This window comes from Eulemur rufifrons, chromosome 12, assembly GCF_041146395.1.
Source record: "Eulemur rufifrons isolate Redbay chromosome 12, OSU_ERuf_1, whole genome shotgun sequence".
Taxonomy (NCBI): Eukaryota; Metazoa; Chordata; class Mammalia; order Primates; family Lemuridae; genus Eulemur; species Eulemur rufifrons.
The window spans coordinates 5,033,816-5,047,903 of record NC_090994.1 but is presented as its reverse complement, the minus strand read 5'-3'; the positions used below and the strand labels follow the sequence as shown (position 1 = coordinate 5,047,903).

Here is a 14,088-nt window from a genome sequence, read left to right as displayed (position 1 = left end):
AAGGACAGACACCAACTTAAGATGTCAGGGTAGCAGATTTCAGACTCACATAAGATACTTGACTCCATTAGGAATGCTGTCGTCCAGGAAGACACACTGAATAAGTTTCTGGTAAGTGTTGCTCAAAACCCTTCTGGTCCGGGACTCTAATTTTTCATCTGGAATCAATAGAAATGTATTACCTGGGAGGTACTTGGCAGGGATCAAGTACTAGGTCTCCAAAGGAGGAGTCTGCTGAATATTGCAAAGAAGGAAAAAAAATAAATGAAATAAGAAGCCAATTAAACAAGAGAGCAAGTTATCTGACGCTAGAGACGATGGCTCACAGGAGACAGCAGTCACTGATTCTGAAAACCTCCAAAGAGCAAGGTCGCTCTGAAACTCCTTGTAACAGAAGTCACCGTAGGCTTTGCCATGGGCATCAGCCCCTTTTAGATTCGTCCCTCCTTTGGTCATAAAAAGAAAAAAAATGCAAGGATATCATATAAACACCCACTAAAGCACCAAACTAATCATTTTCACAGTCTTTGTTCTCATCAGGAAGAGGTTATTTTGCTAACAACCCTCCTACCCAGAGACACCTGGAGAGAAACTGTCACATTACATATTGCTGCAGAGACTTTGAGGCCTCCCTTTCTGAAACAGGTTCATTTCCAGATGTTTCACCTGCTTTGAAATTTAACCTTCTCTTCCTTTGAGCATTTTAACATATTTGGAAAAGAATAAAACCACATTAAAAACAAGCTATACAACAGTGTCATGACACTCACATTCCTTAAGAGCACATTGCTCCATGCAGGGAAATGCTCGGAACCGCTGGTCTCGATCTGATCGTCTTCGCTTTTTTATTGGTTCGTTAAATAAATCATCTTCAACTAGAGATAAACAGAGGTTATAGAAAATTATAGATCTTGGAGCATGGTAGCTTTGTCTCACCTCTGTCAACAGACAAACCCAAAGAGTCTCAGAAGACTCTGCCACTTTGTCTGCCCATAAACTCATTTGGAAAAGAACGCTGTTGGATCGTTCTAGTTTGGTTCCTGCTTCTCGGAGTCACCAGATTTTCTGCATTTAGTTCCAAAATGTAGAGTCCAACCTATATCCTGAGATGAAAAGTTTCTATTTAGAAGTCCTCAGAAGCCAAAGTGGCTGGACATTCTTCAACAAGTGCTAAGTTTTAGAAAATCAACCAACTGTGTAAAGAAAAGCCCACGGCGGGGCCAAGTGTGGGGTGAGGAAGGGCCTCTGGGAGGTCTTTTCAGACTGGGAAAGAAATTAATCAGAGTAGAATGCAGAAGGAAGATCGGGCCATGTGACCAGGGCAAATCACTTCTTCTTGAGCCTCAGTTTCTTCATCTGTAAAATGAGATGAAGACAAAAACATAAACATTACAAGAGTTTTGGAGCGTACCCTATAAATGGATGCCCCTCAGAGATTAAATATGGGGGAATTTTTTCCCCTTCGTCACTGAGAGACATTAGCAGCTGCTTGCTTACATAGGCAAGAATAGAAATCACTGAGAAGCAGATCTTTGTAGTTCCGCAGCTATCCATTCACTTAAGTGGTTTCCCTTGGTTATGAAGTGGAGGGCTAGTAGGGCCCATAATCCTAAGAAAAGGGTATAACCAAAATGTAGTGTTTAGGATGGGTTTTAGAAAACACCCCTTGGCGGTGTTCACCTTGCTAGAAAGGGCCAATAGGTGGGTCCCTGGGGTGGAGGTTGTTGAAAATGGTCCTAACCCAGGGCTCCTGGGGCTGGCTTGTGCCTTAGGAAACGGTTATGGGGTGAACTGGAAGAGCTGACTCCCCAAGAGTCTTAACACTATCGGCTTATATAAGGAGGGCTCGTGGCCCTGAAACTGAGTGTGGCATTAAGAGGCTATCTTCCCTGCAGAACCACAGAGAGGGAGCTTCACATGGGGACCCAGGATCAGCCCAGGCAGAAGGCCCAGCCTCTGCCACTGGGCTCCAGATGCAGGCTCCCAGACAGTTCAGGCAGCCCTCCCCCTCTGTTGCATCTTCCAGCACAAATTCCGCTGTGTTCTGGAGCCAATGCACAACCCGCACAGTATTCTAGCGCAGAGCCATGCTACTTGCCAAAGCCTGAATCTCTGCCACCTCATGCTCATGTGGCGACAGGGAGTTGACAGAGGTTATGCCTTAGACTCTTCTATCTCAGACTCTCTAACTCATGACTGAGCTTGATGCGAAGAATTCACCCTGGCTCTGTTTGAGGGCTGCATTAGACTAAATACCAAGTCGTTGCTGGCTCTATGGCTGGACTGGAGAGGAAGAGGCAGAGAAAAAAGGGCATAAAAGAGCATGTTCCTCAGGCACCCAACCCAGCACAAGCTGAAAACACTTTAATCTGTGTTCCAAAGGGCAGCTCAGAATTCCAGGATGTTTCTGCGACCTGTCTGTGGACAGAACCTGAAAGGATGTCGACTTTGTAACCCAGGAACTCTTTTTTGTAAACAATGTTTGCATAGTCTCTTAGCCACATGCACAAAACAAGGGACAAATGCACACATCCAGAGCCTTACTTCAACTTGTAAAGACTGGCAATTCATTGGGGTAAAAGATTAGAAGCTTATTTCTCAACGAAAGCAAAAGCTAAGAAGTCAGCTAAAATGGGGTTTAAAGCTTTTTCTTCAAAAATGCAAAACCTAGAAAGGAGAAAGTACTCCACCTTGGATTTATACTATGTAAGGGTAGAATTTTTATATCAAATCATTACTGGAACAAACTGCCCTGAACCTGGATCACAGCTCTTACTGTTCCCTTTCAACGTTCAAGCACCCTCTTGCCTTTGCCAGCTTCTCCACCGAATTATCCCGGAAGGAGCAGTAGAGGTGGATGGCCTTGCTCCAAAAAAAATCAGTCTACTGCTGCTGTTTCTTCTTGCTGCCACAAGGTGTCACTTCTGAAAACTGAGTCCCCAACAGCCTGAGCCGAGATGCGGGTTCATTTTATTGCCAGAGACTGCCGTGGATCATCCAGGCAAAACGATCCCACTGCACACAGCTAAGCTCAACCAAGAGGGCCCCAAAGTTGCGGTCCTTTCCGTTTGCACACCCAGCCATGCTCCAGATGCCGGCCACGACCCCACTGACCCAGAAACACTGCTTCCCTTTCCCCTGAGCGGATTCATCCCCTGGGGGTGAGGAAACTTTTCTTCTTCAGTCCTCAAAACACAAAGGATGTGCTACACCCCATTTTCTGCACGTGGAGCTTAAATCCATGCCATCGTCCCAGGGAAGGCTCCCTCGCTGGCTCCACACCAACCTTCTGAGGTGGGGACGCCACCCACGCCACCTGCAGTGTGGGTCACACTTGCAGGAGCCGCCTCCATGTGCCTGCATCTCCCCTTCTAGAGAAAGCCACCTGACGTCATTCCGGGGCCTTCCCCTTCCTGTCGTAAGAGGGGCTACCTTCGGAGAGCCCAAGGTGATGTTTTGGAACATTCTTTTTTTAAAAAGCAGAAAGCCCCACAAATTTAATTGCTGGCTGAGCAGTTCACTTCATCATGAATAGGCTATTTTAGTTATTGTTGAAACAACTGAAATCCACTCACTATTTTAACTTATCGTAGGAAAGCAGCCTCTGAAGAGGGAGCAAAGCACGGTGACTCCAGCTAAATACAGTCTCAGCCCACCTGCCTGTGACCACAGGACAGTGTCAGCTCCTATTTGCTCCACCAGGGGACACGGCAGGGCTGTTACCTGGGTGTGGCTCCTCAGTGTCTGCCATTCCCGGGAGTGATGTGACGCCCGCTCTGTCCACTTAGGGTCAGTCGCCAGCCTGAAAAGACAAAGTACAGGTGGGGTGGGGCAGCGGAATTTGAAAATACAAAAAGCAAAAAGTAAGGGCATATGGATCTTCTTGTACATTGTTTGTGACCATTCCAACTTATCTTTGAATCCCTCAAAAGCCCAGTACACTACTTCATTTAAATATAACAAAGATCATTGCTTGACCACTGGTTTTCTTTTCTTTCTTTCTTTTTTTTTTTTTTTTTTTTGAGACAGGGTCTCCCTCTCTCTCTGTCACCCAGGCTGGAGTACAGTGGCACGATCATAGCTCATTGCAGCCTCACACTCCTGGGCTACAGTGATCTCCCGCCTGTGCCTCCCAAAGTGCTAGGATTACAGGCATGAGCCACTGTACCCGGCCAACCACTGGCTTTCAATAATACTTGACTCTAGTGTAAAAGTCTAAACTGATATTACCTGAGATCTTTAAGGTAACTCACTCTGAAATGAGAACGAACCCTGGAGACCAGAGCCGTGGTGAAGTTACACAGCCTTGCTGCTTTGGGCGGTGTCGGTGCAAGCAGGTAAGCCCTGAACACTTGTGCCAGTGATATTTAGTTCCAGCAAGTCTCAGCAAGAATCTGGAGGAGGATGGAACGTTCAGCATTCCTAGGGTTTCCTGGAGTTGCTCTGGGGGCTACTGACTGAGGAAGGAGAGATGCAGTAACGAGGTTATCTGGACCTTCCCCATCACCCCACCTCAATCAGGAGGACATCCCTACTGGGGGTGGTGTGCGGCCTGCAGCATGGGATACCTGCAGGTGGGGGAGGAGAGGCACATCCAAAAGGAGAAGCGTCAGATCCAGTCTGTCTCCAGCCCACCAGCAGACAGGGCTTGGACACATAGGGAGAACCGGACCCACAGAGGCTCCCAGCAGAGGGCACTGCACACACAGGGTGGGGATCCACTATCCTGGAGCTTCTTTGTCTCCACCCATACAGGAGAATTTGGGGAACAAAGTGGGGAACACCCCAAATGCTCACTATCCATTACTGATGTTTCTGTTTGGATCACTCAGCTGTGTATTTCAAAAGCAGAGTCACCAGCCCTTCTGAGATCTGCAAAATTCCTCCTGATCTGTCAACCCCACTAGACCTGTAGGTCGTTTTAGTGAGGGAAACTGTGCCTCATTTACATATTAACCCCAAATTAAAATCATGATTCATCAGTCAAAACAGTCCCTTACTTCTTGGTCTGGCTCGCAGATATTAACTGACTCAATAGCTGCTGTATTTCATGGGTGTTGGTTGAATGTGGTGAGAATCCCTAAGATGTACGAGGTCCTGAGCCTCAGGCAGAGATCTGAACCTCTCTATTCCTTCTCTTGTGGCCCACTCTCAGGCCACTCTCATCCCACACTCCTCATGGTTCTCCAAGGCAGGGTATCCTACTGAACTTCCATGCACTTTAGCACACGGAGTGTCCTTCCACTGTCTCCCAGGTGAATTCCTACTCTTCCTTCAAGATCCTGTTTTAGCATTTCCTCTGTGAAACAGTGCCCAGTTCCCAATCATTGCCCCCTTGTGTCCCCGCTGTTCCGTGCACACCTCTGTCATAACACTAACTGGGCTCCTCTGTGTCTCTGCCTCCTTGTTGAGCCATTCGAGGTCAGGGGGCAGCACTGTTTCAATGTTGCATTTCTATCAAGAAGTGCAACGACCAACAATACATGTTAATGGAATGAATGAGTGAAATAATGGATGGGAAGATTTTGATGAGATTCCACAACAAAGGATGTTTAAAAAACAAATTAGGTTTTGATATGATTAAAGTCCTGGCTTAAAGAACAAAGGAAAGAGTAGGAATACATAGACAAGTATGCAGATGAAGCAGCATTCATGGCGAGGACTGCTCCACAGGGACCAGGAATGTTTGGCTTGAGGAAGAGAAGACACAGGCAAAGGCAGAAGATGGGGTGGGGACGTTATGGTGGTCTTCAAATACGTTACTTTAGAGCCGCATATAAAAGAGACGTGCTGCAGATTTTCTACTTTTCCAAGAGGGCAGAACTAGATCCACTAGGTGGAAGGTACAGAAAGCATTTTGGTTTAATATTCTCAAGTAATCAGGGCTGTCCAGAATGGAACGCACTCCCTGAGGAAGTAATGAATTTTCTGCCACTAGAGGTATCTGAACCTATACTGGTATTACCACCTAATAATGGCATTGGGCTAGAGGAATTTTAGGGCTTCTTCACATTCCAAGATTCTATGTTTTATTAATTTTTTAAGAAACACGATCCTGCTGTGTCTCCCAGGCTGAAGTGCAGTGGCACAATCATAGCTTACTGTAGCCTTGAACTCCTGGCCTCAAGCAATCCTTCCACCTCAGCCTCCCAAAGCACTGGAATTACAACTGTGAGCCATGGTGCCCAGCCCCAAGGTTCCCTGTTCTTACTTGAAATGTTCATCAGCAAAGCTGGTAGTGCAAGTGCTCTATAAAGTCACTAAAATTCTTAAGAGACACAGCAATTTCTGATTTGAAATGCTGAGTTGGAAATGCTAACGTACATCAAAACCTAGGTGAGTTAAGAGAAAAAAGGGTAGATTAGCTCTAACATGGGCAAATACACAGTAATACATGTCAATAATTCCCAGATACAAAACTAGGAATTACCCCTAGGAAAGAGATCTGCTGCTTCCTGGAGAGAACAGCTCAGTGAGCCATTGTCACAGAAAGTGCCGGGCACATTATCATCGCAGTGGACACTGGAACCAAAACAAAATGCATGATCTTACAAGGGACAGATCCACCGCAGACCTCCAGGACAACTTGTGTTCTGAAATTCCAGGAAGAAAGAGTGGAGCCAGATGAAGCCCAAAAGAGCTAACAGACCAAGATGATAAGAGTTATCGCCATACAAACAGAGAGGTCAAGGCCCTTCAATCTGAGAGGGATGTGGGTCAAAGGGCTTGGAGTTTAGAGGAGAAGATGTGTTCACTGAATTCTGGAATGTGGGTGGTAGTATTGCCTTCTTTCAGAGTCACGGGAACTTCAGTTCATTTGACTCCATTCACTACCTACAGCACGCAGTGGCCGGCAAGGGCTGCTAGCATGGGACCACCAGGGTTGGATTGGGTTTAGCTGCAACCAGTGGAGACACCAAACCGCAAGCCTCCCACTGTAGCTGCATCTGGGGTACCAGTAGGGGTCAAAAATTTCAAAAGTAACTAAAATGTGGAGTAACTGGAGACTTTCTGAGATGTGGTCGTGGTGAAGTGGGCTTTGAATTCCTTCTGCCCACGTTCAAAGACTGCCAGGAAGGAATCATTTGACTGGCAAATGAAGACACTGGAAAACAGAAAGGGATCATTTACAAAGAGGCTGAGAGGACAGAAAGAAATACACACCGAGTACTTAAAAAGGAAAACCAATAAACCAAAGAGGGGGTAGTTTGGTAGACACTCAGTGTACAGTCACTGTGTGTTGAACTAAATGATATGGTGGGAAGGGCAGTAGGCTGCAAATCAGGTGTAGATTTGCAAAGCTCCAGTTTTGGCTTTGTCACCAATCAAAAGAGCTGTAGGACTTTGGACAAGCCATTGTACCACTCTGGGCCTCAGGTTTCCCATCTGTAAAAGATTAAACTAGTCCTTAAAGTGTGAATGTTCTCCGATTTAAACTGGTCCTAAAGGGATGAAAATTCTCATTTTGAAATGTCACTTGTCACTGAAACCAGGACTGTACCAATGATTAAGGCTTCCGTTTAGCCCAAAGTAGTACAACTGAGAGTACTATCATTTCAAGTTCATTTTGTTAGGGAGAAAATGACCCACAGGGGTACGGTCCTTCCTCAAATTATTCTGGAGTCCACTTGCCCTCAAAAAGAGGTAGTAATGGTGGTGCATATTGTGAAAATTTGGTTTCTGTGGAGAAGCAATTGAAAAATCCAAATTCACTGCTCAGACAGGCAAGGTTCTGCCTGTGTGGTTTATTTCACTTGTATTTCAACTATGTGGTTAACACGTAAGTTTTGCTTTTAGTACTTATTTACATTCATGTGCACTCAGCCTAAGAATAGCACCTTTTAAATGAGACTCTGCACATTTAGCTAGATATGGGAAGGTCATACAGAACTGGTTTCCTGTTAAATAACTGTGACTTTTGACAGTTATTCTTGCTTCTCTTACTCTCCCTTTCTTCTGTTTGTGTTTGCTCGTTTTCTTTTCTGATAGGAAAATAACAGAGGCAACAAATCATTTCTATACTAGAATAGCTTCACACAGTGAAATTAAATAACGAACACTAGGGCCCCTTCTTTTACAGATAGGGACACTGAGGCCAGAGAGCGGGAAGGAACTTGTCCAAGGTCACATAGTAAGACCCTGGCAGTGAAGACTCAAACTCAGGTTTGACTCTAAGTTCATTGTTCCTTTCATTACACTAAGCAGTCTGTAATAGGCACTACTTAAACAAATCCTCTGGAGCTTGGGTGTAGGAGAACGGAGGGAGTAGTGCCCACATTTGAGGGTTCTCTGAAATGCATGACAAAGGCATGTCTTGGGAACGAAGCCTGCTGAGTAGGAGGGAGAGTAGCAACTTGATATAATTGCACATAGGAACCCAAACTGCAGCTACTGTCTGCAAACTCTAAGATGCCCTCAGCAGTAAAACAAGCCAGAGAGAGAGAGAGAAAATATAAGAGCAGTACACCTTCACTGCATTTGTTTTGTGTCCAATGCAGAATGACAAATGTCCTGTTCTTTCTTTTCCCCTAGTTCCTCCCCTTTAGTCAGAATCTCATCTCACCCTACCTCTTCTTGCACCATTACATCTCAACATGATTCTTACTTTCTTTTAATTTCCACCATTTCCCACCAAAGTAGCACTAATATAAAAAAATCAAATATTTAAATTAGTAAGCTTTCTTTAAGGGACATTTTGATCATTAATGCTGCTTTATTCCTACTTTTAATAAATATGGGAAGTTCTTGGTATACAGTAAGCACGGAAAAAAATATTCGTTGAATGAATAAAGTATATCTTTTAAATATATCTCAGATGGTAAGATCAATAATGCAAAGGATTCTATTTATTGTTTTATTCATTCATTTATTCAACAACCATTTGCTGAGTGTCTACAATGTGCCAGGCACTGTTCTAGGTACTGGGGAGACAGCAGGGAACAGACTGGGCACGGTGTCTGCACACCAGGCATATCTTCCAGACTGAATAGTGTAGTGGAAATCCCTGAGGATCTGGAGTCAGAATGCCTGGATTTTTGCTCCTGCTCCCATACTTCAATGTAACACTGAGCAAATCACCTGATCTCCCCGAGCCTCAGTTTCTCCACATACAGAACACAATGGCAAAAATGCCTACATCAAGAGTTCATCATGAGGATTTAAGGTGATAATGCATGCAAAATTGCTATACGGGCACTTAAGCATTGGTACAGATGTTATTTTTACAATATTTTGTGAAAGCAATTAAACTAGAAATCAGCCCTAGTTTTTACCTGGGCCAGGTCTACTTAGTTTGGGGGGAACAGATGCCACCTTAACTGAGATCCTGACTCCCACTCTTGTCTCCACTGGTCAAGCAACTCGAGGATGCTCTACCATTTTTCTTAAAGTGTCTTTGGTCAGATTTTTTCTCCCTCCCACAAGGAGGTAGGCTGAAGAATGAAATGAGGAGGAGGACATTCTTAATAAAATGATGGAAAGTTGATGACATTTAGGATTTATGTCCTTTCTCTTTAAGTCTTAGGTTTAGGTTTAAGTAACTGTGGTGTTAGCAACATCTAACGACCTCAGTGGCAGCTGCACTGTTCTTCCAAAGGAGGGATGTCCCAAAGGAGCAATTTAAATGCATTAGCTCAGAAGCAAAAGGTGAAACAAGGGCCTTCAAACCTCTAAAGGGACAGAGGTATGTTTTCAGCATTAACATATCAGCTAATATGTTTGACGTTAGAAGTGTCATCACCAGAAGCAGTTTGTGTAGAAGAGACATTGGGATGGCATGTTTTTTCCCCATCCTTCTCCCCTAGGTAAATAAGTAAGTAAAATAAGTAGATATTTTCATAACGTACTTTATCAGATTCTAATGAAATGAATTTGAATCTTCTCATATTGCCCTCTCAAGCTTGTCAAAGCTAACGAGGCATAAAATGACATTTCCCCTGATAATATGAATATCAGGAATTCATATTATCACCTGCCTGCAATAGTGCCTGCAACAGCTGTTCTCTTTGGGAGGAACAACTACTGACTTGCCTAAGACCATGCTGTTAAGTAAAATTCAATCTAAATCCTGTTTCTCCCCATTGCTAGTCCCACTGGCCTTCACATAGCAGAAAAGTAAACAGAAAAGTAAAATTCACTTTCCCTCAAGAAATAACTTACTTTAAGAAAATCAAATGAGGGAGAAGAGACAAATGTCACATACAGAAGAATTCCAAACAATTTACGTAACTACTCCCTGCTCCTCAAGTGTATACTTTGCATACTGACTTCCTTCCAAAGAGTACAGTATAGAGATTAGGGTGGAAAGAGTCCCTTTACAGTGGAGAGACTTGACAAGCACTGCTTCAGCCAGGTGACCAAGGTCAACAGCAATAGGTCATGTTGACAGTATGTACCTTTGATACAATGTGATGAAAACCACTTTACTTCTGTGATCTGATCTTCCTCCCCAACACCTGTAACTCCAGTCTTATGAGAAAAACATCAAACAAATGCCAAAAGAGGAAAATCCTACAAAATACCTGACCAGTAGTCTCCTCAAAATTGTCAAGTTCACCAAAAACAAGGAAAGCCTGAGAAACTTAATGTTACAACCAAAGGAAGCCTGAGGAGACCTAACAACTAAATGTAATGTGGTATCCTGAATGGGACCCTAGAAGAGAAAAAGGACATTAGATAAAAACTAAGAAATCTGAAGATAGACTTTAGTTAATAATGGATCAGTATTAGTTCATTAATTGTCACAAATGTGCCACACTAATAGGGAAATTGGATGCAGATCACACGAGAATGCTCTGAACTATCTTCTCAGTTTTTCTGTAAAACTGTTCTAAAAATTAAAGTCTACCTTTTAAAAAAATCAACCACAAATTAAAGTATAAATTACATAAAAGAAACAGCTTACCAGATGTCACTGAAGGGGAAAAAAACAAATTTCTGCTTCGGTTCCAGAAGTCCACAAAGGAGATGGTGGCGGCTTCTCTGCCTTGGTACAGATATTTGGAACTAGCTGGGGTATGTGGGTCTTTGGGGCCACAGTTGCAAAGCCATATTTATACAGCAGAAGTGAAACTGACTTGCCATTAGAGAGCTATTTACCACAACCTCCTCCCTTAGATACTGATTTGTGCTATTTTCCCCTTTCACTTAAATTATATGTGAATTGGGGATCTTGCATCGTTCTCTGTCCTATTCCTACAAGCAGGCAGATCTGCCTTTTCCTTCTCAAATAGATTGCAGCAACCACCCTAAAGCATCCTTTCTTTGAGGGGGAAAGCTATTCAGACGATCTGGCTCACTTGAGCAGGCAGGAAAACGCCCCAGTTGCAAGAGAGATAAAGCACTGATTCCAAGACACCCAAATGTAAGACATAACTGGGACAGATGGATGATATGAGATTAAAATAAATAAAAACATCCTTGATGCAAAGTCTTGAAACTCACCAAAAATAAAATTCACCCAAACTAGACAGGCTTTAAAAAATAGGGTGGGTTATCATCTCCCTAGGAAGTTTATGGGTGGGTCTAATTACAACAAAGGAGTAAAAATCTAAATATCCTTTATAGAGTCTTTGATTTAAATGGCTGAGAGTATTTCTGGTAAATAAAGGATGAGAAATGTCCCTCTGGTGAATATTTAAGAGTTCCTTTGTTAAATACTTTACATTGTAAAGTAGGAGCTGCAGGGTTCTAGAAACTGAAGCAGTAATTAAAACCTAATAGGGCAGGTGGAACTGTAAATCGGTACAGCAAAAAAATAAAATAAATAAGTTCACCAAAAATAAAACAACATTGGATTGTTTATAGAAATGAGTGGCATACAGCTTTAAATCTCTTTCTGAAACTTAAAATTTAAGTCCATAATTTTTAAAAACTCAGAAAAAAGTATTTTTAAAGTGCTATCCCAGAGAGAAGAAAATAGAACCCAGTCTGCTTTGCTGTGTGTGGTAACCAAACAATCACACTGAGTACAGGGGAAAGCTATTCTCTGAACCTTCAGCCGCAGGTTGTACGTTACATTCAAAGGCCGACTCAGCCATTACCAGAACGACCTTCAGTAACTGTAGATATTCTCCATTTCAGCTAATGGAAACTACATTGGTCCAGTCGTTTGATCCAAAAGCTTTGGTGTCACACTTGATATTCTCCCATATCCCACATATGATCTGTCAGGAAGTCTTATTAAAATTTTCAAATTATGTTCAGAATCTGAACATTTCTTACCATCTCCACTGCTTAAAAGTTAAAATAATCTCTGGCTTCATTTAGTGGTTCCTAAACGGCTGCATATTGGAATCACCCAAGAGTCTTTTAAACATACTAATGCCTGGCTCCCACTCCTTGATATTCTGATTTAATAGGAATGGAATGTGATCTGGGCACTGGGATTTTTCACTGCTCTCCAGATGATTCTAACATGCAGCAAAGTTCGGGAATCACTGGTCTGGGTGAGGTAACAGCCACTTCTGTGGCCCCTTGTAGTCTAATCTCAACACAGCAAATAGATATGCTTTAAAATTATGGATCAGATCAGATAATTTCTTTGCTAAAAATTCCAATGGCTCATAATCTCAGAGTAAAAGCCAAGGGCTTTTCAATGGCCTGTGAGGTCTTACATGAGCTGCACTGTTCCCACCCATCCCCCCTTCCTTCTCTGACCTGTTTCACCTTGTGGCATTCATTGCTCCATTGACACTGGCCTCCTTAACTTTCCTTGAATACACCAGGGATCCTCTCACCCTAGGGCCTTTGCACCAACTGCTCCCTCAGCCCAAAATACTCCTTCCCCAGATATCTGCATTATCAAGTATCAGCTCAAATAACACATTCTCAATAAGGCCTACCCTGACCCCTATTTAAAGTTACAACTGTACTATTCTATCTATCTATCTAAGGTCAAACAGTGATGAAGTAGATGATGGTGTCTCTAGATAAGGAAGAGTGTGTAAAGAGCAGATTTGAAATAAAATTAGACTTCTGTTTTGGACATGTTAAGTTTGACAAGCATATTAGACCTCTAACAAGATGTCAAATAGGGCAGATGCTGGGGTTGGACTCTAAACCTGGGAGCAGATAATGGTATTTAATGGAGCTCTGGAAATCACCTTGGGAGAGACAAGGCTGAGTGACCCCTGGAGAATGCTAGCATGAATATTTTGAGGTGAGACAGAGGAGTCCATGAAACAGACTGAGAAGGGGAAGAAAAACCAAGAGAGTGGAGGACCCCATCATAAACGATTTTCATGGAGAGAACTTATATTCATTGGTAGTAGGATGACAGTAAGAACAGAAAAATACCACTGAATTTGGCAAGTTGGGAACTCACAAAGCTTGATCAGGCCAGTTTCAGTGTCACAGTGGGATCAAAAACTCATTGTTACCTCAATTCTAGTGGGAAGGAACTGAAGATATCACATATTGTTATCTTTAGGAAAGAGAGGGATTCTCAATCTCTGGCTTGTGGACAAACGAGATCATGGACAGGTTTCAGGAAAACACACTCCCAAGTGCTGCCTCCAAACTCTGCAAAATTTTGTGCGTGTGTTTTTCTGAAGAGACATCCCCCACACCTTTCATGAGGGTTATCGACCCATTCACCTGAGACCAAGGTCACCAACTGGCCTCGAAGCCTGCACGTCAGATGGTTACTTGATTCCTGCCTGGTCTTTTCCAGTCTCTGAATTTAAATTCCACAACTACAGGGTTCATCCTCGCGTGGTCTCGCCCACTCACGCTCCCGCCCAGCTTCCCCGAATGTGACACACCTGAACTACACGCCAATTTAGAGACCACCCACTTCCACACTGTCACTTAGGTTTCCTGGCGCAGCCTCCACGCAGCTTTGTCCCACAGCTGTACTGCCCAGGTCGAGCTCTCTAACCCCGAGTCAGACATTCCGTACAGACGCTCCCCTGTTGCGCTTACGTCCCGGAATGCACAGCCGAGGCCGCCCCTCTCCCACCTCCCGCCGGCAGAGCAGCCGCGTCAGGGGGATGGGACGCGGTTTTGCGCGCGCCATCTTCTGGGAAGAGCTTTACGATACATTCACCGTCATTTTACGACAGATCGGGGTTGCTTTGTGGCTGTCAG

At 43.7% G+C, this 14,088-nt stretch overlaps 1 protein-coding gene across 4 annotated transcripts in view; it reads right to left on the bottom strand.

Annotated features, from left to right (window-relative positions):
* Window positions 1–14,012, bottom strand: part of NUGGC (nuclear GTPase, germinal center associated) — a 39,407-nt gene extending 25,395 nt beyond the window's left edge. Inside the window, exons 1-4 of one of the 4 annotated variants that reach the window (XM_069485095.1) lie at window positions 13,961–14,012; window positions 3,724–3,802; window positions 771–875; window positions 50–158 (exon numbers count right to left, since the gene is read on the bottom strand). In XM_069485095.1, coding sequence (XP_069341196.1) covers window positions 50–158; window positions 771–875; window positions 3,724–3,751 — 242 coding nt within the window. In that variant the 5' untranslated portion in view covers window positions 3,752–3,802; window positions 13,961–14,012. Of the gene's footprint in view, window positions 1–49; window positions 159–770; window positions 876–3,575; window positions 3,601–3,723; window positions 3,803–10,903; window positions 10,954–13,763 lie in introns of those variants that run through there. The other 3 variants (XM_069485093.1, XM_069485094.1, XM_069485096.1) reach the window with 3 other exon arrangements.
* Between the last annotated feature and the right edge of the window lie 76 nt (window positions 14,013–14,088).